Below are 27,281 nucleotides of genomic sequence, written 5' to 3'. Positions count from 1 at the left end.
TTCTATTATTTATATGTAATATATTCACCAAACTTGGATTATTTTTCTGATGTGGGACAATTCTACTATTTATACATAATATATATTCATCAAACCTGCATTATTTTTCAATGTGGGACAAATAACATACTCAGAATTACACTATCTTTTTTCCACTAAGTTCGATATCCAACCAGATCCTGAATACCGAATACAGACAATTGCTACTCATTATATCTAGTAGTTATATTTAAATTTAATAATATGATCAAGTACTCTCCATTAATATTTGTACGTTGTTTTTCTTCAAAAAAATAAATTCATAATTGAGATACAGAAATTTTCCGTGGTACACCTTAATTTTGTCAGATTTTTCGTGTTACCCCTACTTTTAAGAATCTGCCCACGGTACCCTTGAGGTTCCATTTTTTTGCCCATGGTACCCCTAATGTAAAGGTTATTAAATGGACGTTAAGTTTGATGGTGTGAATAAAATAACGATTAAAAAATAACTCCCCCTTTATTGTTTTATTGGTACGAATATCTCTCTCTTTTAAATGAAAATTTAATTAACTATATCATTATAATATTAGAAATTTCTCATGGTAACTTTGAACTTTGATAGATTACACATGGTACCCCTAATTTTAAGTTTCTACAAATGGTACCCTTGTGTTCACCTTTTTCTTTCTCAGAATACCATTTGACAACTTCCGTCATAAGCCCATTACTCTTATGACTTGGGACGCCTTTTTCTTTTGTTATCTATTACACAAACACTTCATTATCTAATTCCTAAATCCATATTTTATTTAATAAACTAACATTTAATACCTAAATAACAAAACACAAATAGCATGGCATGCTCAATTACTCATCTAGTTACTCATATGAGTAATAGCGTTATGAAAATAAACTAAACACAAGGGTATTATATGTGGAAACTTAAAATTAGGGGTATTATGTGTAATCTACCAAAATTCGAGGGTATCATGAAAAATTTTCGTTATAATACTGACCATTTTGTCGCTCTTTCTCCCACCTAAAAAAAATGTTACAACTTTAAAAATTTAACATTTAATTCAAGATTATGTTTAAAGTCTCTTATATAATAAGTATACTTTGAGAGATTAATATATTTGGGGTGATACCTAAGTTCCAAGGATAAATCCTATTTATAATCATGGGATCACCTCAGTTTATGATAATCTTTTGATGTGGGACAATTTAACTATTTATACGTAGTATATATTTATCACACCTACATTCTTTTTCAATGTGAGACGAATAACATATTTAAAAGAACACCATATTTTTTGAACCTAATTCGACATCCAACCCGATTTAATAATAAGTAAATACTATATTATCTATTAATATTCATACAATTGTTTTCTATTTTTTTTATCATAATAAAAATGTGCAAATGATGTGAACCTATACTCTAATGATAGAATTTTTTTTAACACAATTCTAATTATATTATTTAAACGTAGTATATTTACCACACCTACATTATTTTTTAAATGTAGGACATATAAAATCAATAGGTAGAAAATATAATGATATAAACTTTTAAGAGCACTCCAAGACAGTACTTAAGATACTCAAATGATTTTGGGTTGATGCATGAGTTCCAAGGATGCCTCTTATTTATAATCATGGAATCACCTACCTTATGTTATATTTCGATGTGGGAAAATTCTTTTTTTTATATGTAGTATATTTGTCACACTTATATTATTTTTCAATGAGTGACATATAACATACTATAAAATACACCATCTTTAATATGTGCAAATTATATGAAATCTATACATACTCTAATGATAGCATTTCTTACCATGAATCTAATAATATTATTTTCATAATTGTTTTACCGACATTATTTCTTTAGTTTTGTACTCTGTCAAGAGACTACCATTAGTAAAACCTTTAGTTTTGTATTTTTCTTGATTGAAAATCTTAAGAGCTCTTTAAAACAATATTTATGAGACTCAATTTTTTTTGGGTGGATCATAAGTTCCAAATATGCCTCCAATTTATAATCATAGGATCACATCACCTTGTACTAATATTTCGATGTGGGACAATTCTACTATTTATATGTAGCATATTCACCGCACCTACGTTATTTTCCAATGTGGGACAAAACATACTAAAAAGTACACAATTTTACATATTACGAAATACACCATCTTTAATATGTGCAAAGAATATGAAATCTATACTCTAATGATAGCATTTTTTACCACAAAGCTAATTATATTATTTTCATAATTTTTTTAACGATATTTTTTTGCCAAATGAAATGTAAAAGGTTGATATAAAAATTGGAAATATCACTTAAATATAATTTAGGAAATATACATATTATAATAATTATATGATTCTCCACTTTATTTTTTACATTAAAAATTATACTTTCCTAAATTGATTTTTGATGATGTGGACGCTCTTAGATCGCTCGAAAAAACTCTCTTTTATATATATATATAAATTAGAAAAGCTATGTAATTTATTTATCCCGGAGTTCAATGAAAACGGTGTCGTTCAAGAAGGCGTTCCGACAAAGACGGTGTTGCCTTGGAGTGCGTGCCAAATGAAGTTCAAGGGACCAAAGAAGTTGGTGTAGACACGTAAAAATTATACAAGTGCCATGTCGGAAGTCAAAAGTCAAAATGTTGCCACGTCGGAAGTCAAAGTCAAAATGTTGACCCGTCTAAGGAAATACAAAATAATGTAATTAATTTGGACGAAATTTAAATAAAGTAGTCCATTTTAATTATTATAGTCGGGTTCGACTCTCTAAAGTGATAAAATCCGACAAAAAGGTCAAACTCCCTAAGTGGTTCAAATACATTCAAATGGGCCAAAATGACTACCAAGTCCATTATAGAAATGCCAAGACTACCAAGTCCATTTAGGGTGGAAACCAAACCCTTCCTTTTTCTATAAATACAAACATTAGCTCTCATTTTGAGGTAAATTAGAAAATTACAAAGAAATCACACTACAAACAAAACCTCTCTACAAAAACTCTCTCTACAAAAATCCTCTTTCAAGAGAAAGCTAGATAAAAAGAAATCTACTCTTCGATCCGACATCAAGCGTTCATCGCCGTCAACTGAAGAGAAGCAAATCAAATTCATCCACGAAGAATCAAGTCTTCAAATAAAGGCCCTCCTATTCATCCAACTGCGGAAATCGAATCAGTAGAATAACTAGCAGATTGTACCCGAAATCTTTAAATTAATAAAATTATTATTTTGTCGCATTCTTTTGTGTTTTCTCTACTTGTTTTCAGATTTACACAAATTTGTTGCTACAAATTTGGCACGCTCGGTGGGACATCTCTACTACTCATCTCTTTTTCCGCATAATCAAGAACCACAACAATTGTTTCAATGGCCTCCGGAAAGATCGGCGCCATGTCGAAGGGGATGACATCCAGATCTGACGGTGAAAGCTCAACCCGTCTCGGTGACTCTCTTGACAGATTGCTCAATGGTGTTTCTACAAGGAGCCGGACCAGATCCATCCTCATCCGTTCTGCTGCAGCGAGACTCCGTTCTGCATCCGTGCCTACGAAGCCTCGCACATCCAATGTCACCGCCAATGCGTTCAAGGAGTCATATGGTGCCGGCGACTCTAGGCCATATGGACGTCCCGTGCTCGATTCTTTTTCTCATGTCCAAGTTGATGCGCCTCAATATGTCTCATCATCGTTTCGGGAGAAGGTGTGCGACGCTTTTGGAAGGACGACTATTCACAACGGCCCGTTGTTTGAACTGTTCACCGAGAATGGTGGCCACAGTAGCACTGGTTCGTCTCCATCGTCACCTCGAAGGAGTAATCAGGAGATGTCGAGCCAACGGTCGTGCTCCATGGTTGCACCCGTCATGGTTGTTGAAGACGACAATATGGAGGTACAACTCAACAAAATGAAAGCTATTCTCGACGAACTCAGGAAAGAAAACGAAGAGAAAACCAAGCAGATCGCCGCCTTGACGAAAAAGTTGGAGAAGTTGCCCACCCCCTCGTTTCAAAGCGGTGATAGCGAAGATGTCTATGACGAAGATGATGATCGTGACAAGGCCAAGTCATTTACGGCCAAAGATGTCCAAAAGATGATTGCGGAGGCTTTCAAAAGTCAGTTCGATGGAAACTTTCACTCCGTCGACAAACACCGTTACATCAAGCCATATAGTAAAAGGATTGATTATTTGAGGATGCCTATTGGCTACCAACCTCCGAAGTTTCAGCAGTTTGATGGAAAGGGCAATCCGAAGCAACACATCGCCCATTTCGTTGAAACTTGTAACACTGCCGGCACTAATGGTGATCTCCTTGTCAAGCAATTCGTTCGATCTTTGAAGGGGATTGCTTTTGATTGGTATACGGATTTAAGCGCCGAGTCGATCGACAGTTGGGACCTGATGGAAAAAGAGTTCCTTAATCGCTTCTACAGTACCAGACGTATCGTAAGCATGACAGAACTCACTAACACGAAGCAATGGAAGGACGAACCCGTTATCGACTACATTAGTAGGTGGCGCGCGTTAAGCCTCGAGTGCAAAGACCGTCTGTCAGAGACTTCTGCTATTGAAATGTGTATCCAAGGAATGAATCTGGAGCTAGTCTACATCCTCCAAGGCAACAAATCAATAACATTCCAGGATTTAGCCACTCGAGCTCACGACATGGAAATTACTATCGCTAGCCATGGAGGACGACTTTTTACTCACTCAGAAGCGAAGACGGAGAGGAAAGAGTATAAGAAAAACGACAAGGCGTCCAAGAGCACTTCAAAGGAGGTAATGTCAGTTTCTACTTCCAACCCGGTGAAAATCTCGGCGCGACCTAAAACAGAAACGAAGGCGACAACCTATTCAAAGGATGCGCGGAAGACACGGCCAACTCTGAGAGAGCTTGAGCAAAAGAAATACCCTTTTCCAGATTCCGATCTAGCAGGAATGTTAGATGATCTGTTAGAAAAGAAGGTGATCGAGCTTCCCGAATCTAAACGACCAAGTGAAGCTGGACGCACGACCGATCCGAAGTATTGTCGATACCATAGGGTTGTGAGTCATCCATTGGAGAAATGCATAACCCTCAAGAAGAAAATCATGCGTTTGGCCGAAGAAGGGAAAATTCTCTTGGATCTAGATGATGTCGCTGAGTCTAATTGCGTTGTAGCACAAGTGGTTGCCGAAAGTCATAAGCCACATTCTCATTCTACAAGCAAAGAATGTGCATGGATGATTTAGTTCGGAACTCTTGAGCCGGTAAGCATCGTCAAGCCTACGGAGTTTAAGTCCATCGTATCGACAACTCCCGAGAATCGAAATCAAGAGGAAGACGACGAAGGGTGGACCCTTGTGACTAGGCGACGACAAAAGAAGCAAAATAGGCAAGAGTCAGCATCCCAACATCGAAGAATGACTCGCCAGCAAGTAACAAGAGCGTCATACAAAGATCATGGGAGGACCATTTTGAAGTCTCCACAAGGTGTAACATCGCCTAAGAAATCCAAGTCGAAGTTACGTCAAGTTATGACATTAGGAGACTATTTCCCTAAGTCCTACTTTCCTAAAGTTTCGGTGAACACCGTATCTTCTGTCGTTTTCGAGGAAGATCATGATGAAGATGCCGCGAATAAAGAGTCCCCATCGGAGTTAGACAAGGATACGAAGATTGATGCAATACTGGATGCGCTACCTTCACGCATGGGATGGCAACAAATGTTTCACTTGCTTGAAGAGATGCGTCAACAATTGTCTTTAGCGATTCTTCAACCCGACGCGTATGCTGACAAGCTTAAAGCTGCAGGAGAGTCGGCAGATCAATCAAGGAAATGTGTTGCTTGCAATGCCGCTCTCGCATTTACCGATGAAGATCTGTTACTGGGATCAAAGCTGCACAATCGCCCTTTGTTTGTGTCAGGATACATTCGAGAAAAGAAGGTGGGTCGCATATTGGTGGACGGAGGCTCAACCGTCAACATAATGCCGAAAGTCACTATGGAAGAGCTTGGGATTTCTGTAAATGAACTCGCCAAAAGTCGCTTGATGATTCAAGGCTTCAATCTCGGTGGGCAAAGAGCAATTGGCATGATTCGCGTCGAACTCGCGATGGGAGATATGTCATCCACCACGCTTTTTCATGTGATCGATGCCAAAACGTCATACAAATTGTTGCTTGGTCGACCTTGGCTTCACGAAAACGGTGTCGTGGCGTCCACTCTACATCAATGCCTGAAATATTATAGAGATGGTGAAAGGAAGATAAATGGTGATGTGAAGCCGTTTTCAACGGTGGAGTCTTATTTTGCTGATGCTCGATTCTACGAAGAGGTGACGCCAAGCGAGATATTGCCTTCAACGATCCTTTCAACAGGGACCAAAGTTTCGAAGAAGGTTGACGACATCAAAATTCCAGCCGCAAAAGAATTGATGGTGGTCGAACATCGTGAAAGCGTCTTGATAAAGACCAATCAAACAAATGCGAATTCGTCTGCGAAGAAAGTTACTCCAACCATGCCGAAAGCAACGCCAATCTTTAAGTACGTGCCGAAATCAAAACGTAAAAATGGGGAGGCGCCTTTCACAGAGTATACACCGCGAGAAGAGGCATCTACGTCAACTAGAACAATCAATGAAGACAATCTTCAAACTTTGAAGGAGAAGGTCATTGTTCCGGTTACGCGAACAGATTGCCTTGTGGCGAGTAAACAACCGTTGCCCGGATTCACGAAAGCCTTAATGAAAGAGGATCAAGCACCTATTGAAGAGTTAAACAAGGGACGATTCGATCCAAATGCTTACAAGTTCATGTCGAAGTCAGGATATGATTTTGAAAATCCAACTCCATTAGGGCAAGTGATTGAAGTTACCCCGTATGGCCTGAATCAAACGCAAAAGAAATTGCATCAACAAGGGAACAAGCTTGAAGTCGGAAGGGCTGGTATCGGATTTTCACATCCCGAGCCCATTCGAATTTCTGCACGACGTAAAGAGAAGCAAGCGTCGTCACAATATATTGTGGTAGAACTGGCAGAAAGTGAAGGCGATAATACGGAAATGTTGACGCAAAGGTCTGTTTTCGACAGGTTGGGACCACCAACTTCTACGCCTCGCTCTTCCGTGTTCAACAGATTGGGAGAAAGGGAAGAGAACATATGCGTCCATTTAGCATCAGGTTCTCAACAGCAAGGGCCAAATACGTCAGTGTTCACTCGCATAGGAGGAAAAGAGGTAACGAAATCAGTCTTCAGTCGCATTGATAGCTCAAAGGTACAAAAGAGACGTCGACGAAAGCAGAAGAAGTCCTTGAAGGCAAAAGTTGCAGTCGACCTCAGCAAAGAGGCCCATAGTGTTATTCCCTCTCGAATGAAACGTCACCTTGAAGTAGAAATAACTATGGACGTGTCACTGAAAACAAAGGGACGCACCATCGTTTTCACAAATCCAAAGAAGGAGTCGAGTCATAGGAGGATCGCTCAGGATTTTGTTGCGTCCAACCATGTGACGGCACAAGAGTGCCAAGATTCAGATGATGAGATAGAAGTTGGTGAGACTCCTAAAACTCTCGAAGATGGTGTCCAAGCAACGGTTGACGACTTGGAAGAAATCAACTTAGGCACAAGTGAAGAGCCACGACCCGTCTTTGTAAGTGCCCTTCTAACGGAACAAGGGAAAACGGAGTATGTCAGTCTTCTCTCTGAATATAAAGATGTGTTCGCCTGGAGCTACAAGGAAATGCCTGGCCTAAGTCCAAAGATCGCAGTTCATCGACTTGCCGTAAGGAAAGGCGTTTCTCCAAAAAAGCAACCACGAAGACGATTTCGGTCAGAAATGTTGCCAGAAATTGAAGCAGAAGTAAACAAATTGATTGATACAGGCTTCATAAGATAAGTCAAATACCCCACGTGGATTGCTAACATTGTCCCTGTGAGGAAGAAGAATGGACAACTTCGTATTTGCGTCGACTTTCGAGACTTGAATGATGCTTGCCCAAAAGACGATTTTCCACTTCATGTCACAGAGATCATGATCGATGCTACGACAGGACATGAAGCGTTGTCCTTCATGGATTGTACCGCTGGGTATAATCAAATCCAGATGGCGCTAGAAGATGAAGAAGCCACTGCGTTTCGGACACCTAAGGGCAAATTTTGCTATAAAGTGATGCCCTTTGGGTTAAAGAATGTGGGAGCTACGTATCAACGAGCTATGCAGAAAATTTTCGACGATGTGCTGCATGACATTGTTGAGTGCTATGTCGATGATCTCGTTGTCAAATCCAAGAAAAGAGGTGATCATGTGAAAGAACTTCGAACAATTTTTGAAAGGCTACGAAAATGTAAACTCAAGATGAATCTTTTAAAGTGCGCTTTCGGTGTTACCTCGGGCAAATTTTTGGGCTTCATCGTCCGTCATCGAGGAATTGAGATAGACCAATCCAAAATCAAGGCGATACAAGACATGCCTGAGCCGTCTACACTCAAGGATCTTCGAAGCCTTCAAGGGCGTTTAGCTTACATTCGTCGATTCATTTCCAATTTGGCAGGACGATGTCATCCGTTCAGTCATTTAATGGAAAAAGGCGCACCTTTCGATTGGGACGAATCTTGTCGCAAAGCTTTCGAAAACATCAAACAATATTTGTCAACTCCTCCAGTCTTAGCCGCACCAATTCCGGGGAAGTCGATCATTCTGTACATTTCTACCCAAGAACACTCCATGGAGGCATTGTGTGCCCAAGAGAATGAGGACGGTAAAGAAAGAGCCTTGTACTATCTGAGTCGCACACTTGTTGGGGCCGAACTAAAATATTCGCCCATCGAAAAGATGTGTTTAGCTCTTATCTTTGCTATCCAAAAGTTACGTCACTACTTTCAAGCTCACACTGTGCACGTAATTTCCAAAGCCGATCCGATCAAACACATTCTGTCAAGGCCAGTACTTTCTGGACGACTCGCCAAATGGGCCATGCTCTTGAAGCAATACGACATAGTCTATGTGCCACAGAAAGCTGTTAAGGGACAAGCATTGGCAGATTTCTTAGCGGATCATCCAGTTCCGGGAGAGTGGAACTTCTCCGATGAACTCCCTGGAGAAGAAGTTTTCTACATCGACGTGCTTCCTTCTTGGCAGATGTACTTCGATGGAGCCGCTCGTCAGGATGGGGCAGGGGCCGGAGTCGTGTTCATTTCGCCAGAAAAACACCTCGTGCCATATTCATTCATACTTCCGGAATTGTACACAAACAACGCCGCCGAATATCAAGCTTTGATCATAGGCGTACAAATGGCTCTTGAAATGGGATGCAAAGATCTTGACATCTATGGTGATTCCAAGTTGATAATTAATCAATTGCTTGGTGAATACGAAGTGAAAGAGGATAGTCTCGTGCCATATCACAAACTAGCTTCCCGCTTGTTGCAAAATTTTGATTCGTTCTTCCTAGATCATGTGCCAAGGAGTGCCAACAAGATGGCTGACGCTCTCGCAAATCTCGCAGCCACTTTGGCACTGGGGGCAAGTGTTCCTACTACAGTTCCAATTTATAAAAGATGAGTTGTGCTACCAGAAGCAGAATATGACGATTCAACAGAAGATGTAAATGCGATTTCTGTTTATGACGTCGACAAAGAAGATTGGCGACAACCAATCATTGACTACTTGGAGCATAATAACTTGCCAAGTGATCCGAGGCATAAGATGGAAGTGCGACGTCGTTCTTCTCGTTTCATCTACTACAAAGGGACATTGTATCGCCGATCATTCAATGGACTTTGGCTACGATGTCTTGATGAAGATGAAGGTCTGCACGCCATGGAGGAAGCTCATGCTGGTATATGTCGTGCTCACCAATCGGGACCAAAAGTGTGCGACCGAATCAAAAGAATGGGCTATTACTGGCCTACGATGGTGCAAGACTGCATGGATTACGCAAAGAAGTGTGACGCATGCCAGTTTCATGGAAATTTTATCCATCAACCGCCAGAGGTTCTCCACCCCACTGTCGCATCATGGCCTTTTGAAGCTTGGGGACTCGATGTAGTTGGACCTTTGCCAAATAAGTCGTCCGCTGGACATCTATACATCTTAGCCGGAACTGATTATTTTTCGAAATGGGCGGAAGCTGTTCCCTTTCGAGAAGTGAAAAAGGAGAATGTCGTGGACTTCGTGCGAACACAAATTATATATCGGTATGGCGTCCCAAGGTACATCATTACCGATAATGGCAAACCTTTCTTCAACAAGCTCATGGATGCCTTGATTGAAAAGTTCAAGTTCGCGCAACATAAATCGTCAATGTATAATGCGCCATCCAATGGTCTCGCCGGAGCCTTCAACAAAACTCTATGCAATCTGTTAAAGAAAATGGTTTCAAAATCAAAGCGTGATTGGCATGAGAGGCTTGGAGAAGCACTCTGGGCGTATCGCACCACGTATAGAACTCCTACCCAGTCAACGCCTTATGCCTTGGTTTACGGAGTAGAGGCGGTCCTTCCACTTGAATTGGAGATCCCTTCTCTTCATATGGCTGTTCAAATGGGTTTGGCGGAAGGCGAAAATGACAAGCTGCGTTTGGCCGAACTCGAAGCTCTTGACGAAAAAAGGCTTGATGCGCAGCAGAAGTTGGAATGCTACCAGGCTCGGCTATCAAGGGCGTTCAATAAAAAAGTTCGTCCTAGATCTTTTCAAGTTGGCGATATGGTCCTGGCAATTCGAAGACCTATCATAATGCCTCGTAAAGCCGGAAATAAATTCACCTCTAAGTGGGACGGACCTTACGTTGTGCAAGAGGTCTACACCAACGGCACGTACAAGATTGTCGATAGTGATGGAGTACGTGTTGGCCCGATCAACGCCAAGTTTTTGAAGCGCTATTACGCGTAAGACGACGACTCTGCAATAAGCTCCTAAGCACGAGCCTAAACTGCACACCCAAAACAAAAACAAAAAAAAAAAAACAAAAAAAAAAACGTTTTCCCAAAAAAAACAAAAACAAAAAAAAAATCACAAAAAAAAAAACGATTCAAACAACAAAAAAAAAAATCCCTTTAAGGAACTACGTTGGCTTGATCCTGCGAAGTATGTTACTTTGTAGGTACGTAGGTAGCTTAAGTAAAATCCTTTTACTTAGGTGCGGCCAAACCCCCCAAACAAAATCAATTCTGTTTTGTTCGAACTACGTTGGCTTGATCTCGTAAAGTACATTCGTTCGTGCTTTATGGGTACGTAGGCAGCTGAAGTAAACATCTTGCTTTAGTCCAGCCACACCAAAAAAAAAAAACCTTTTACTCCTCGCCCATAAGAGTATAAACTATGTACGGCAAAACAAAATGAATATATGAGATTGAGAAATAAAAAAAAAAAAAAAAAAAAAAAACTCAACTTATTATTATTCATCCTAAAAAAAAAAACCGCACACTCTTAAGTGTCAAAAGAAAAACATGTCTAAAACAAAGAAAAAAAAAGATACTATAAAAGACATCATAGAAGCCACTGCAAGTTCTTCAAAGTTTCAGAAGCTTCAGCGAAAGTTTTCTCAGCATGTTCAATCTTCCCGGCTTCTTCTTTTGTAGTCGTCATACGTGCTTCTAAAGAGGACTTATCGTGAGTTAAAGTCTTGACAATTGAGGCTCGATCGAGTTTCTTCTTTTTTGCAGCAGCAATAGACACAACCGACTGTTGTTTCCTCGCTTGTACTTCCTCCAATTCCTTCTTCAACCGCTCTTCTTTTGACGCATCTTCCTCGAAATTCCTTTGAAAAGTCTCGAGTTCATTTGTTGCTTGATCTTCCAAAGATGCAGCACTCGAAATACGATCGTTGATATCCTTAATCTGTTCCTCAAGCTCCAAAGGATGAGGCTGATTCATCGTGTAATCTCCTCCCACAGCTTGAAGTTGTAAAGCAGTCTTAAAATAATTCTCCACATGGGCACGAAGAGTGGAGACATCAACATTCTTTGACCTGAAATACTCAAAGACGGCTTCACAGTCCTTTTCAAGTGCTCGAATCTCGGCAATGGGAGATGCCAACAACTTTGCTCGCAACTTGTTCGCCATGGACAAATACGCTTGTCGCTCAGTTTCAAGGATCATGTTTTCTGCGAAGGAAACTTCTTTGGTTGGACTCATAATGGCATCAAACATCGCTTTCTCTGTAGGACTATCGGGATTTAGTACAACATGAAGGTCTGAAAAATCATCAACGGTGCTCAACAAAGGCATGAAACCCTGCGAAAAAAAAAAAACGGGGTTAATGATAAAAAAAAAAAAAAAAAAAACATTTACCTCTTCAAGGGCAGGATAGTCTTCTGTTGGAAGAAATCTGTCTGCTTCAGGAACGTCGTCAAGAAGGTGCCGAATACTAGGTTCCTCAGCCTTGTATCCAAACGATCGAGTGCTAGTGGGATTTTCTTTTACAATCTCCTTCACAGGAAGAGCCTCTTCGTCCAAAGACGAACGAGCCAGGTTAGGAGTAAGCTTCACCTTCGAGGGAACCGACAAAGGCGTACAAGTTGCATCGTTCAAATTTGCGTCGTTCGAGTTGCTCTGACCCTTTGGTGGTGATGGCCTCTTCTTCAAAGTTTGATCCACCTGACTTCGACCACGTTTCGCTTTCTTTTTTGACTCTGCTACGGCATGACCCTCGGATGACTGGAGTGAACTCTGTGTAATCTTTACCTTCAAAGGACGTTTCACAAAGTCATCCGAGCTCGCCAAGCCTTGAACTATATCTCGCTTTCTTTTCACAATTGGAGTGGCATCATCGTCGTCGGGAGAATTAGAAGACCTTCTAGCCTCATTCAGAAGTGGAGATTTGGAAGACATTCTAGCCTCATTCAAAAGTGGCGATTTTGAAGACCGTCCGACCTCACTCCGAAGCGGAGATTTTGATGACTTTCTAACCTCACATGGAATTATTAACTCAGAAAATCGCTTCAACCACGTCGCATAAGCCGGAGTGACTGAAGTGCCAATTTTTGAATCTTCTCGCGGGATGATAAAACGTGAATTTGTTCTCAAGCAAACAGAAGTCGTGAACAATTGGAAAAGGCGTTTGAGGTTGCCACCACGAATATCACGATCAAGGACACCTGGAACATTCTGATGAAAACCCAGTTGTCGCGCAAAACGATGAGGACTATACGGTTCGACGATGAAGTTGTCATCATGCCTTAAAGTTAAGAAGCTAGATCGCGACGCAATAAGATAGTCATTCGGTCGACGCATCATGTTACGGCCATCATCCTTGTATTCCGCATCTTCCTTAGTCCCATGAAATGTGGAGTGCCACCAAACCTGGGTGACAGATCGAATCCGCTCTCTTGCCTCGGTAGACCGAAAGGTTCTGACAGCATCGAGACCTTGAAACTCGATCATAGTGCCTTCAACAAACGAATGGCTAACAGATCTATTTGAACGAAAGTACATGGCAAGCCACCCGTAAACATAGTGTGCAGCAAAATGTCCATGGTCCTTGCCCGGCGTTGCCGAAGTAGAAATGTCGTTCAGACCTCGATAAATGCTCGCTAATACTGGTATGGCCAAAGAGATCATCTGGTTGCTCGCTAACAAAGAAGAAACTTTAAAGACGCTCGCTCGTATGTGGCCTAGATCATGAACAGGGAGAACAAATGCGCAGAGCCAACAAGAAAGGAAGGCTGAAAGATACGTCTGTCGTCTCTCTACTTCCGGAACGCCTAAAGTAAGAAAGAAGTCATGAGTGGTCTCGTCCCATTGCGAAGGTTCACCGTATGAAGAAAAATCTTGTCGTAGAATCGGGAAATGTGCCTTCTTTGATGCATTAGACGAAGGAAAATACTTGGAGGTGCCTTTAAACCAAAAACGACACCAGTCTTCAAAGGGTACTTTGCCATTTTTGTTCGCCGAAAGAGAGATCCGGTGGAACGCAGAAAATAAATACTTGCAACTTGGGGCCCATACTCCAAGTGCCTTACCAGTACCACTTAAGGCATGGAAGTGCTACCATCTCGGTTCCCCGAGGCAATGATAATCATAAGACAATTAAGAAACGTACTTTAAAAGTAAATATAGTTTAAGTGATTACATGATCAAAACCAAAACTGCTAAACTGAAATACAACATTCTCGGACGGTCTCTCGCTAAAACTATCAAAGCTATGAAACATCGTCGACACAAATGAAGACTTTTAATCGCCACGTGATGACTCATCCCAGCTATCCCATACGCATCATATCATACCTGCTCAATAACTGCTCACCACCCCCGAATGGATCACCACAGTTTTTAAAACATTTAAACGGGGTCAGTACTAATCACACAATCAATATATATAACAATAACAAGATAAATAGACAAATTTGAACCACACACACACACACACCACCAACCGATTCCCATCATCCCAATCGACCGTCCACTGGACCCACCACGCTGGGGGACCGCAGCCGTTCCCACCTAAGCCCCGCTCATCATACCGAGCGATAACCCTGTCCCATTAATGTGCACATCCCCTTCCGTGGCGGGTTCCACGAAGGGCGAAACTAGGGCGTGAAGCCACTCCCGCAAGTGACTCCACTCAGCCGAGAACGCATCTCGAGAACCATAGACAACCAATCACAATCACAACCACAAACACAATACAATTACTATATCAAACAATCAATCTCAACACATCAACAATCATCCCATTATGGGACTAATACCGAGTAGGAAATCCTACCGGAAAGCACAACAATCGACGATCTCAACAAAATGATCTCAAAAGGCTTCTTCTATGAATCCTTCTCCTAACATACAATCATGCAATTACTACCAATCAAGAAACATAACAAAAACCCCCAATCCCAAAATTAGGGTTTAACGAAACTTAACGAAATACTATAAAATTGGTATGTAGGACTTACCCTTGACGCAAGGACCACAAAGACACAAAGGACAAAGAAATCCGACCTCTCAAGCTCCGGGATTTGCCAATAATGTGATTGATGCGAAGAACGTAGTTTATTTTCTCTTTGAACGTAAATAGGTTTGATAGAAGGGTATTAAGGAAGTGACGGAATTGTTTATATATCCAATCGCATTATTAACAAAACCCGACAAATCATCACCCCGTAAACCGGCTACTCGATCGAGTACCCAAGGTACTCGATCGAGTACCCCCCTACTCGATCGAGTATCGTAGTTACTCGATCGAGTGCCCAACAGGTCAGAAACTATTTTAAACGCCACTCACCCTTACTCGACAGAGTAAGGCCTACTCGATAGAGTACCCAGAGACTTATAAATACGGAGTATTACAGTCTTCCCTCCTTAAAAAGAACTTCGTCCCCGAAGTTCAACCCATACATAAAAACAACCATACTAACTCGACCAAGACACAGCAACATAGCTAAGAACTCGACCAAACATAAAACATGAACTCTTAACACCCACTCCACCAACTATGTTTACTTCCCTAACATGACTAACGATATCGTATCCACCACATATATATCTCTCACGACACCAACTCCATACATAACCAACTACCATCCTCTAACGCTGCTAGCTCCATAATATCATCCACTATCAAATCCAAAATCAAGACACTCATAGACATCAAACGGAATGTTACATTCTACCACCCTAAAAGGAACTTCGTCCTCGAAGTTTACTTACACTCATAAACATCATCATCCAACTCAAACACAAGTGAAATATTCTCACACTCCTAAACATCGAACTACTACAAGCACAGTCATGACCTTTAACAAAGTTAACCACAACACGAATCAACCTTTTATTCGACATCAAGACTCAAACTTCCAAATATATTACCATATGCACACCCATCAAAATCTCTTTTATCGCATCTACTCCTCTTAAGATAAATGTTACGTCCTCGTAACTCAGTGATACTAAATCCTAGATATATCTTTCATTATCCTCATCACCACCGCTTGTCAAAGATAACCACCTACAATCTAAACACTCGCCATGCACATATCCAAGGCTCTCTTACTTAAACAACTCTCATACTTCACTTCACTCGTCACACCACCTAACCTATACCACAAAATCTTTAACTTAACCCAAAACTTCACTTATTCCCTATTACCGCAACATGACACACCTCTCTATATAAACTATATAAAACTCTTATCGCCAAAAGCATAACTCACGATCCACACTTGTTACGTACACTCACACTAGATCCTCAAGTTCCTTTCTTTCATTACCGCAAGACTCATACATAACTTAACACGATACTAATTACTCAACACTCCACACTCGATGTCTCAACAAAGGATTATGAATCACCTGCATATATCAGATCATTACCACACATGTTCTACGAATCACTTGCCATGACTATGACTACTGAAACCTTAACTAGAACAAGATCATAATTATTGTAACAACCTCTCACAACCGTGTCCCATTAACAGAATGTCACTATACCATGACAACAACGAAAACATATACGACTCTTTTTCATATCATACTCTACCCCCATACCAAAACTTAACCGGTAAGAAACATCAATAAACAAAACAACTGTCTATCTGTACAAACTGAAACTCACAGGAAGCAACATCAAACAAAACAACAGTTTATGTATAACTGGTATGTACTTTCGAAAACTCATATCGTAATCATCCTGCCTACTCCACCACAACCGGTGACGGCATCGTAACACCGTCACTAACAGCCACACCGCAGTGCGAAAATACCCGCATCACAACACTAAATACCGTGCCCGGATCACCACCCGAGGCACCACTACCACATCGATAGACATCACAACTACATACAATTCCATAAACACTTACTCGGAAATAACCTTTCGGACAAGAAAACTTACTCAAATCCACTTTACCAATTCACAAAGCAACATATTATATGAATAAACAGATAACCTCATGAATATCATCCCCTTACCATATCACAGATTAACATGTATCGTGAATATATACAAACATAACTAGTCATGCCAAAACAGTCAAACTATTACCTTTTAAAACATCATTCCATTACGCTATCGTATCCCACATGTATTACAGAACATTCAGATAACAACTTTATAATTATCATATCATACCACTTCTTGTGAGGTCAGAACCTCACACCAACATTTATATATAACATAGACCCATAATCACATCCAACCAAATCAATCCCGATCACGTAAGTTACCACTCAACATAGGCTACCTGTCGCCCGAGCTTAACTCGTATACACCTCATAACATATTCTCCCTTTCGCATATCCATCACCCTCTCCCAAATGTAGCCACACCATTAATACTCAACTACTAACACCCGCCTCATATAACCACATCTTATACTCTTTCATAACCGTACTTATTAATCGCCTTTGTAAAATCAACCTCTCTAGATCTTGTCTTTCTTATCTATCATCACCCTTAACCACTAGTGACAACACCATAATACCACCACCGCTTGCGTATAACAAACCTCTTACACTCATATCAAAACAACACGGTTTTTCTCCTATCTTTGGTTAACATCCCCAAATAAAGAACATCAAACCCATCAACAAAATTACCTCAACATTATTCCCAATACTATCTTAATTGTATCGTCATCTAACTTTCCACCAAAAATCTCATATCGTGTAAATACTCCACCAACTCTTACTCCCTTAATTCCTCGAAACTCATGAATAATCATGTTGTCCCGAGACTCCTATGTAACCGTTAACTGAAATCCCCATGATAGTATCATACATCTTGACGATTCCTTACTTTTATATCACATAACTCCGGTCAACAGTTTTCCTAGTTTTACTCCCCTCATTCTGTTCTTTTACTCTCGACAAAATCAATTAACCATAAAACTCCTTATTACTTCTTCTTAACTCTTTAGTGTTCCGGTTGCTTTCTCTTTGCTCCAAGACTCACATCCCATTATTTATATCGATATCATCTCATTCTTTCTTACCATGGATCTTCTCTTATTATGTTATCACTCACACTTGCCACTAATCTATCCATAAAATCAACGTTCACTGTTCAAACAATTGCATCTCCTTCGTACATCTCTAGAAATCAAAATTTATTTCATACCGTTAAATGCTCAAAGAAATCACACGTAGTTTCACCTCTTAATAAACCAAATCTTCCAAACTCATTCATTGTCTACAAATCCACCTCGCAACATGTCTCCATAAAGTTCACTATATACCACTATTCTCAACCCCTTTTAAAATGAACTTTCACTACTTATATTCTTGACTCACTCGACTCCTAACCATCTCCCTCCATAATTCTTTACACATCTCAAGTTGCCACTATCCACATCCTTACTCTCAATCCTTTCATTCTCACGTTCCTTAGACTCATATCATCCCTTGTCCATATTCACTTACTTTTTACATTACTCAACATACAAACATATCACTCATCTCATCTCACAAAACATGCTCTATGTCTCTATAAACCATACCAATCTTCCCTTTCTTTTTCCACTATCTATCACAACACATATAACTCATGTCCTCCAACCGAACTCCTACTCACACTACAAAGCCACTCACTACACCATAAGATTGGGTAACTTACGTATCAAGACCAACATACATGTAAAACAATGCATAAAGAAGCAAAATAACACCTTTGAATTCAACATAATATGCAACGAAGTCAAAGGGTAAGCATATGACCCAAAACAGGGGCCACTAGATCGAGTACCGGCCACTCGATCGAGTAAGGGACTTACTCGATCGAGTAGGTGAAGATCAGAAGCACGTAACACAAATCACCAGGGCTACTCGATCGAGTAGCTAAGGTACTCGATCGAGTGCCCCCTTACTCGATCGAGTATCCTAGTTACTCGATCGAGTACCCCAATTCTCAAGACTGTCCAGTTTTTAGTAAAATAGTCATAACTCACTCATTACTTGGTCATTTTGGGTGTGTGACCTATCGTTAGAATCGTAAAAGAACAAGCTATCACCTCCAATTGGAATCACATTAAAATCATTTATGCATCTCAAGTTATAACAGTTTAAAGACAACCTTGCTATAATCGAAAACACAACTACTTGCTTTTACTTCGAAACAACTTAAATGACAACATGATAAACAAAAAAAAAACAACTCGATGCTCATAAAACCAGTATTGCCAATCTCATGTTACCATCTTCAAAAATCAAGCAACAACATCCATCATGCACATATATTATTTAACTCATTAGTCATGTACTAACCGCATGCTTTAAATTTTATAACTTTTCGTAACACAAAACATTCTCATACATTACAAATCTTATTTCTATGTTATTAATACAACAACATTACAATTACACTTCGTTACCTAAACATAGTCATGATCACAAAATTCATATTCTTATGCAATTGCTACTCCAACTTTTTCCAATCAATTCATCCATTTCCAACACATTACTCATCATTCTCATATACTTTTCTAACAATTCCAACCAACATTGTAAACCAACTATCATGCAACATGCTTTCAATCAACAACATACGAAATCACATTATCACCATCTTTTCTACACATTCCCCATTCTCCACATACATACATCCATCAATTCATACAACATACTACTACATAGATACACACAGCACACAATAAGCACATAATGAACCCGACACATATCCCATGGTGACCGGTTCAAAATTGTAGGGCGAGTTCGCGACTTTAGGACGTCTCCCAAGTCTTTGCATTAGCTCCTACAACCTTTGCCCCGGGTTCATTTTAATTTGACTCCCTATATTCATTAGGTTCATTGGTTACAGGTTTCAGGATCGTCGCTCTGATACCATTTGTAACACCCCCATACTCCAAGTGCCTTACCAGGACCACTTAAGGCATGGAAGTGCTACCATCTCGGTTCCCCGAGGCAATGATAATCATAAGACAATTAAGAAACGTACTTTAAAAGTAAATATAGTTTAAGTGATTACATGATCAAAACCAAAACCGCTAAACCGAAATACAACATTCTCGGACGGTCTCATCTAAAACTATCAAAGCTATGAAACATCGTCGACACGGCGGAAGACTTTTAATCGCCACGTGATGACTCATCCCAGCTATCCCATACGCATCATATCATACCTGCTCAATAACGCTCACCACCCCGAATGGATCACCACGGTTTTAAAACATTTAAACGGGGTCGACTAATCACACAATCAATATAGATAACAATAACAAGATAAACAGACAAAACAATCACACACACACACACACACACCACCAACCGATTCCCATCATCCCAATACTTGACCGTCCACCGGACCACCCGCGATGGGGGACCGCAGCCGTTCCCACCTAAGCCCCGCTCATCATACCGAGCGATAACCCCGTCCCATTAATGTGCACATCCCCTTCCGTGGCGGGTTCCACGAAGGGCGAAACTAGGGCGTGAAGCCACTCCCGCAAGTGACTCCACTCGGTACCGAGAACGCATCTCGAGAACCATAGACAACCAATCACAATCACAACCACAAACACAATACAATTACTATATCAAACAATCAATCTCAACACATCAACAATCATCCCATTATGGGACTAATACTGAGTAGGAAATCCTACCTGGAAAGCACAACAATCAGACGATCTCAACAGCTGATCTCAAAAGGCTTCTTCTATGAATCCTTCTCCTAACATACAATCATGCAATTACTACCAATCAAGAAACATAACAAAAACCCCCAATCCCAAAATTAGGGTTTAACGAAACTTAACGAAATACTATAAAATTGGTATGTAGGACTTACCCTTGACGCAAGGACCACAAAGACACAAAGGACAAAGAAATCCGACCTCTCAAGCTCCGGGATTTGCCAATAATGTGATTGATGCGAAGAACGTAGTTTATTTTCTCTTTGAACGTAAATAGGTTTGATAGAAGTGTATTAAGGAAGTGACGGAATTGTTTATATATCCAATCGCATTATTAACAAAACCCGACAAATCATCACCCCGTAAACCGGCTACTCGATCGAGTACCCAAGGTACTCGATCGAGTACCCCCCTACTCGATCGAGTATCGTAGTTACTCGATCGAGTGCCCAACAGGTCAGAAACTATTTTAAACGCCACTCACCCTTACTCGACAGAGTAAGGCCTACTCGATAGAGTACCCAGAGACTTATAAATACGGAGTATTACAGTACGGTTGATCGTTCTCATCAAAGCCTTGGAGTTCCTCGACTGAAGGCACTACTTCATCATAAAACGAGCCCGTTAGAGGTAGTCCGGTGATAGAGCGTATATCCCAAAGGCTGATTGAAATTTCTCCCGCCGTTGCCAATAAAGTGTTAGTCTGTGGACACCAAAAATCGCAGAATGACTCCACTAGCTGACTACTCCGGCGATAGAGAAAAAGTGAGGCGTAAACTGCTTTATAAATGTAGACGGATCTCAAACTGTTGCTGCACTCGCAAAGAATGTCTTCTAACCATTCCCAGTAGCGCGGAATATAAGAAAATTCATATCCAAAGTGAAAACTGCCGTTTCGTTGAACTTCACCTCTGGAGCATCGAGAGTGTAAGAGCTTCGAGAAGGATGGCGTGTCGGCACTTTCTCGATGATAGGACGAAAGGAGCACCAGCAATGGTTTTTCAGGTTCCTGCCACCAGCAATCCAGACTTGACGGATATGTCAACGGCAACCACGACTCAGCAAAGGGACCCGTCATCGAAGGAAAGATGGTGTGTTTAACTCCATTATTTGCTTCGTCATCAGCACTGTCGACCGTCACTAAGTACTTCTTGTCAGTCGTCTTAGATTCGCTCGGCTTAAAGTGCACCATATCGTCCCCTGAGACAAAGACAAAAACAAATTACCACTCATATTTCTTTTCTCAAAAAAAATTAAAAATAAAAAATAAAAAATAAAATAAAAAAAGAAAAAGAAAAAAAATATAAAGTGAAGTTTTGTGGACCACGTATTCACGTGTTGGTGTGTCACCACTACCAAACAATCAAACAAAAGAAAATATATAGCCAAAACTTTTCCTCTGAACTCAGATCAGAATTTTCAAAAAAAAAAAAAAAAAAAAAAAAAAAAAAAAAAAAAAAAAAGTGAGAAAAATGAAGAGGTGGAAAGAATCGTGAGATGCATAAAACAAAAATCCAAGTCATATTGGCATCCCAAATTAATTTCTTGTCTGTTTTCACAAACCAGATTCAAATTGATCCCTTCTTCCCGTCAAAATAAATTCAAGATCACCAAGCTTAAGTTGTCCACCCATACTGTTTATTTTGATCGACGTGCTCCGGCGTCGTCGGGATTACAAGCATCAGGTTAATGGCAGTTTTTCGCCGTTATCAAACGGAAGACACCAGGACCGGATCAATCACCAAGCAGAGGCATCGAAAGGTTGATGGGAATGAGGCGGCTTTACTCAAAACCGTGAAGAAGCTAAGAGAGGGCAGAGTTTCATTCCGGCCGACATGAATTCAGTTTAAGTTTTATGGGCTCGGTGTTATGACGTCAGCTTTGTCTACCATCGTGCTTGAGAAAGCTCAGTAAATTAAACCCAATGTGAATCCCGTCATCAAACCCGACAACCACCTCGGTTTCGCAGTCCACACGCCAAAAGGAGGGGTGAATTTTGAACTTTGAGAACCTTGGACCGTGTCGAGGTAATGATGGGCATTGGGTTACGTGCAGCCAGTCGTGAAGCAGCAGTTCAGTGTCGAAACGTCAGAGGTCAGGCCGTGGTCTCAGGAAAATAACAACGTATGGCATCGGAAGAGACGTACTGCATAAATACAATAAAAATTGGTTAGTAATCGCAAACTTTGCTCACCTATAAACCCAGAAGTTTCGACTCGGTGCTGTGTGCGAAAGGCGTCTCAGGCTCGTCTCAGAACTCGATGAAGGTGCCGACTGAGGAGAGACTTCGTTTGCACGGGACTCGGGTTTCTCGTCGTCGAAAGTTGAGGCAAACTCGAGCTCTGGCGTTTCCAATGGTGTAAAATTATGGAGACCTTCCCTTTCTTTTATACTTGAGCAACAAGCAGAGTTATGGAAACAAGAATTGGAGCAATAATATGGAAATTCATGCCCGAAGAGAATAATTCCTCTGTTTCCAAATATTCAGAAAGTGGAAAACTAAGGAAATTGCAATTGGAAAGAAATAGCGCAAAGAAATAATCGTGTTTCCAAATATTGGGTTCTGAGCTTTAATCAAGTTTCCAAACATTGAAACCAAAGTGTGTGTTTGACATAAGGATGTAAGACAAACACGGGTACACTAATCCATCTAAGTTGGCATACAAAAATCAATGACAAGATAGGAAGCAAACAAATGCTCAAGTTCGGACGCTACTATAACGGTTGAATTTACCAATTCGAGACCCGATCATGCTTAAACACTCAAGTCGTGTACATAATCAAGTCTCGAGGGGGCAATTTGTAGACACGTAAAAATTATACAAGTGCCACGTCGGAAGTCAAAAGTCAAAATGTTGCCACGTCGGAAGTCAAAGTCAAAATGTTGACCCGTCTATGGAAATACAAAATAATGTAATTAATTTGGACGAAATTTAAATAAAGTAGTCCATTTTAATTATTTTAGTCGGGTTCGACTCTCTAAAGTGATAAAATCCGACAAAAAGGTCAAACTCCCTAAGTGGTTCAAATACATTCAAATGGGCCAAAATGACTACCAAGTCCATTATAGAAATGCCAAGACTACCAAGTCCATTTAGGGTGGAAACCAAACCCTTCCTTTTTCTATAAATTCAAACATTAGCTCTCATTTTGAGGTAAATCAGAAAATTACAAAGAAATCACACTACAAACAAAACCTCTCTACAAAAACTCTCTCTACAAAAATCCTCTTTCAAGAGAAAGCTAGATAAAAAAGAAATCTACTCTTCGATCCGACATCAAGCGTTCATCGCCGTCAACTGAAGAGAAGCAAATCAAATTCATCCACGGAGAATCAAGTCTTCAAATCAAGGCCCTCCTATTCATCCAACTGCGGAAATCGAATCAGTAGAATAACTAGCAGATTGTACCCGAAATCTTTAAATTAATAAAATTATTATTTTGTCGCATTCTTTTGTGTTTTCTCTACTTGTTTGCAGATTTACACAAATTTGTTGCTACAGTTGGTTTCCGAATTTGTAAATAGTTTATTAGATTTACTATTTTAGGAAGGCCATACTAGGATTTTATCGTTTTTTGCTTTGCATTTGTTTTATATGTTTGCATGCATAGCCAAATCGCCATAACTACACATGCATATCATTTTTATCGAGTCATCGACCGTGTCAATTATAATTATCGTTGTTTACCGCTTTAGTTCACTTAAAACATGATAGATAATAAATTGACAAGACCTCTCACTAAATAATAATTGAGAATTAGCCTACCAAATAATAGAACCATGAATCCCAATTTCATAAGGAAGTAGGCTCGACTCACCGGGGTGCTAAACTTGTTACGTTGGGTAAGTACCGTAAATTATTATTACATCAAAATTTGGATTGAGCTCAACGGAAGTATTCGTGACCGTAGTCGCATGTGTTCCGGGCTAAAGATAAATATTAAAGTAATTTTATCGACCTAGAGTTCTAGAAGTAGAATCGATTAAAGAGTTAATCCACCGAGTTATATTGATAAGAGATGAATCGGCTCACCGTGCCCGAATTGATATGAATTTGGATCTCGGGATCATTTATAATAGTTGGGTAGAGGTCACTATATAAATGCTTAAAACTTGTTTAAAATATTTACAAGTATTATTAAAACGATAGATGTTTATTAATTCCTTCACTTCCTATTTTGTAGTCGAAATTGTTTTCTCAATTGCAATGGCAACTCCAAATTCATCCGCAACCACTAGATCGAACACTCTCACCAATGTTTCATGGCTCCTATCCTTCATGGATCGTTGTAAATTAGAAAATAATGGGTCCGATTTCGCCGATTGGGACGCTCAACTTCGCTTGGCCGCGGAGGGTGACGACAAGCTTCGTTACCTTATAGAGGCCTCTCCCGCCGCACCTAACGCTAGGTCTACCCCCGCCGCTAGGCAAGCCTATGAGACTTACTAAAAGGAGTCGGCCGCGATAAAAAATGTATTGATCTTCTCTATAGAGGCCGAACTCCAAAGGAGTGCTATAAAGATTAGCACCGCCTATGAGATCTATACGAAGCTTGTGACCATGTTTTCACAAGCTCCGAGGATCATTAAATATGAAGCGGCATCCGCATTCTTTGATCTCAACATCAAGGAGGGCCAAAACGTTAGCCCTCATGTGCTCAAGTTGATGGAGCATGTTGAGACCTTAAAAATGAAAAAGGTAGAAATTCCCGAGTAACTCATCATTGATCGAATTCTTCATTCCTTGAACAAGTTTAAAGCATATGTTCAATTCAGGGTGAATTTTAAAATTTTAACATGCAAAACTTGAAAGTATCCCTCGATGAATTGCACAAAATGCTTGTGCAAGCCGAGAGGGACATGGGGCTATGTGTTAGCACCACCAAGGATGTGCTCAACATTAATCATAAGAGCAAAGGGAATTTCAAGCAAGGTGGCAATAAGGGAAAGAAGCAAACTCCCTACAAGAAGAAAGGAAAGGCTTGTGAAGCTAGCTCCTCTACGCCCAAGAAGGATGCCCCGTCCGGGGACAAATGCCACTATTGTAATGGTGTTGGGCATTGGAAGAGAAATTTTCCAAAGTACCTTGGCGATATCAATGCTGGAAAAGTTATTCCAGTAGGTAAATAACTATCCCTATCTTTTATGTTTCGATCTCAACTTTGCTATTTTTATATCAGTTGTGATGATTACCCAAAAAAAAAAAAAAAAAAAAAGGCATCCTGGCAAGGACAAGGGCAAAGAAAAATAAGCCTAGAAGATCTTGAGGGAAGCTAGATGTAGCCGCCCATGGTACTACATCGATGGAAGCTTGGCTTTATTTTGCTTTGTCTTTATTTTCATTTTGTATTTTGAAATTTTAGAACTATTTTGATTTCCTCGTTCGACTTGGAAATTTGGTTGTTTCCTTAAACAATGGTTGCATTTTGGATAATGGTGACTTGCTTTGCAACCCAAGTCACTTACTTTGCAACCCAAGTCACTTACTTTATCGTATCGTTTGTTCTAAAATTTCTCATCATACACTACTTGCATCTAGAAACATAAGATTATCGACTTAAATTGATCAAATAGACAATTATAATGATTGAGTCATTATATGTCCATGAGCTATGAATTCGATTCTCGTTATTGTTAGAAATCATATTTTAAATATCACATATTTTGGTTTAAAGTTTTAGTCATAAAAACTTAAAGATCTTATGCATGCAAAACAAATGCAAGAGTAAGGAGAAAAACGGTTCCTTACATGTGAGTATTTCGGATATTTTGGGCACAAGTGAAGTCTCCTACCTCACTTGTTTTTGAGCTTTCCATATGTTTGGATGATCCTCCAAAGACCTCAAGTATAGAAGCCACTCCTCTTGATTGCACCCAAGATTATTCCTTATCCCCACTAAATAATATTAGCTAGATATTGGTTTAGTAGTTTACCTTAAAATTGATTACTAATACTCATATATTACACTAATAATATTAGTAATCTTATTGAACAATATGCATGTAATCTAAAACAAATTTTAGAGAGAAAATGAGAGAGATTATAAAAATTGCTTGTGAAAATGAATGAATAATGGAGTAGTGAAAAATGAGAACAAAATTCTCATTATGATAGAGGAAGTGGACGGGTGGAAGAGGCCAAAAATGGCATCTTCTTTTTGCTTTTTCACTTCTCCAAATTGTAGGCATGTGAGTCTACTTAGTGTAGGTGTGTAAGCTAGTTTTAGGCTAGGCATGATTACATTATTTTATCTCATAAAATAATTCACCCACTAACTACTTCGATACCAATATTTCGGTCCATATACATAAAATGGACTACCATTTTATTTTTGTCACTTGTCACACAATATGTCACATGTAGTATGATACATGTTATTAATTAATTTAATGCATATTTATCACATAAATATCATTTTATGAATTAATTAAATTACATACAACAAATTGACTAGTAATACTTGATCACATAAATAAAATGGGTCATTTAATTATAATTCACAACATCTTGTAATTATAATTAACCATTCATTCTCATCTCTATTGCTTCACAAACAATAAACAATTTAAGTAATAAAATATTTTAATTACTAAAATAAATCTTATTTAATCCCATTATAATAAGATATCAATATTCTCTCTTACAAATTGAATTGTTCAATTTTAAGGAATTGATTAACTTGTATCATCATACAA

The 27,281-nt window shown here is 39.7% G+C and overlaps 1 protein-coding gene across 1 annotated transcript; it reads left to right on the top strand.

Moving 5' to 3' along the window:
- Positions 1-5,420: 5,420 nt before the first annotated feature.
- Positions 5,421-7,895, top strand: LOC141601368 (uncharacterized). Its single transcript, XM_074421644.1, has one exon. The coding sequence runs from the start codon at positions 5,421-5,423 to the stop codon at positions 7,893-7,895; it is 2,475 nt and encodes an 824-aa protein (XP_074277745.1).
- Positions 7,896-27,281: the final 19,386 nt, after the last annotated feature.

This window comes from Silene latifolia, chromosome 9 (genome assembly GCF_048544455.1).
Source record: "Silene latifolia isolate original U9 population chromosome 9, ASM4854445v1, whole genome shotgun sequence".
Lineage (NCBI taxonomy): Eukaryota > Viridiplantae > Streptophyta > Magnoliopsida > Caryophyllales > Caryophyllaceae > Silene > Silene latifolia.
Note: the sequence above shows the minus strand (reverse complement) of the source record. Positions and strands in the feature narration are given on the sequence as shown.

Coding starts and splice junctions, on each gene's coding strand:
- LOC141601368 (XM_074421644.1), top strand. CDS start 5,421: ATGACTCGCCAGCAAGTAACAAGAGCGTCATACAAAGATCATGGGAGG.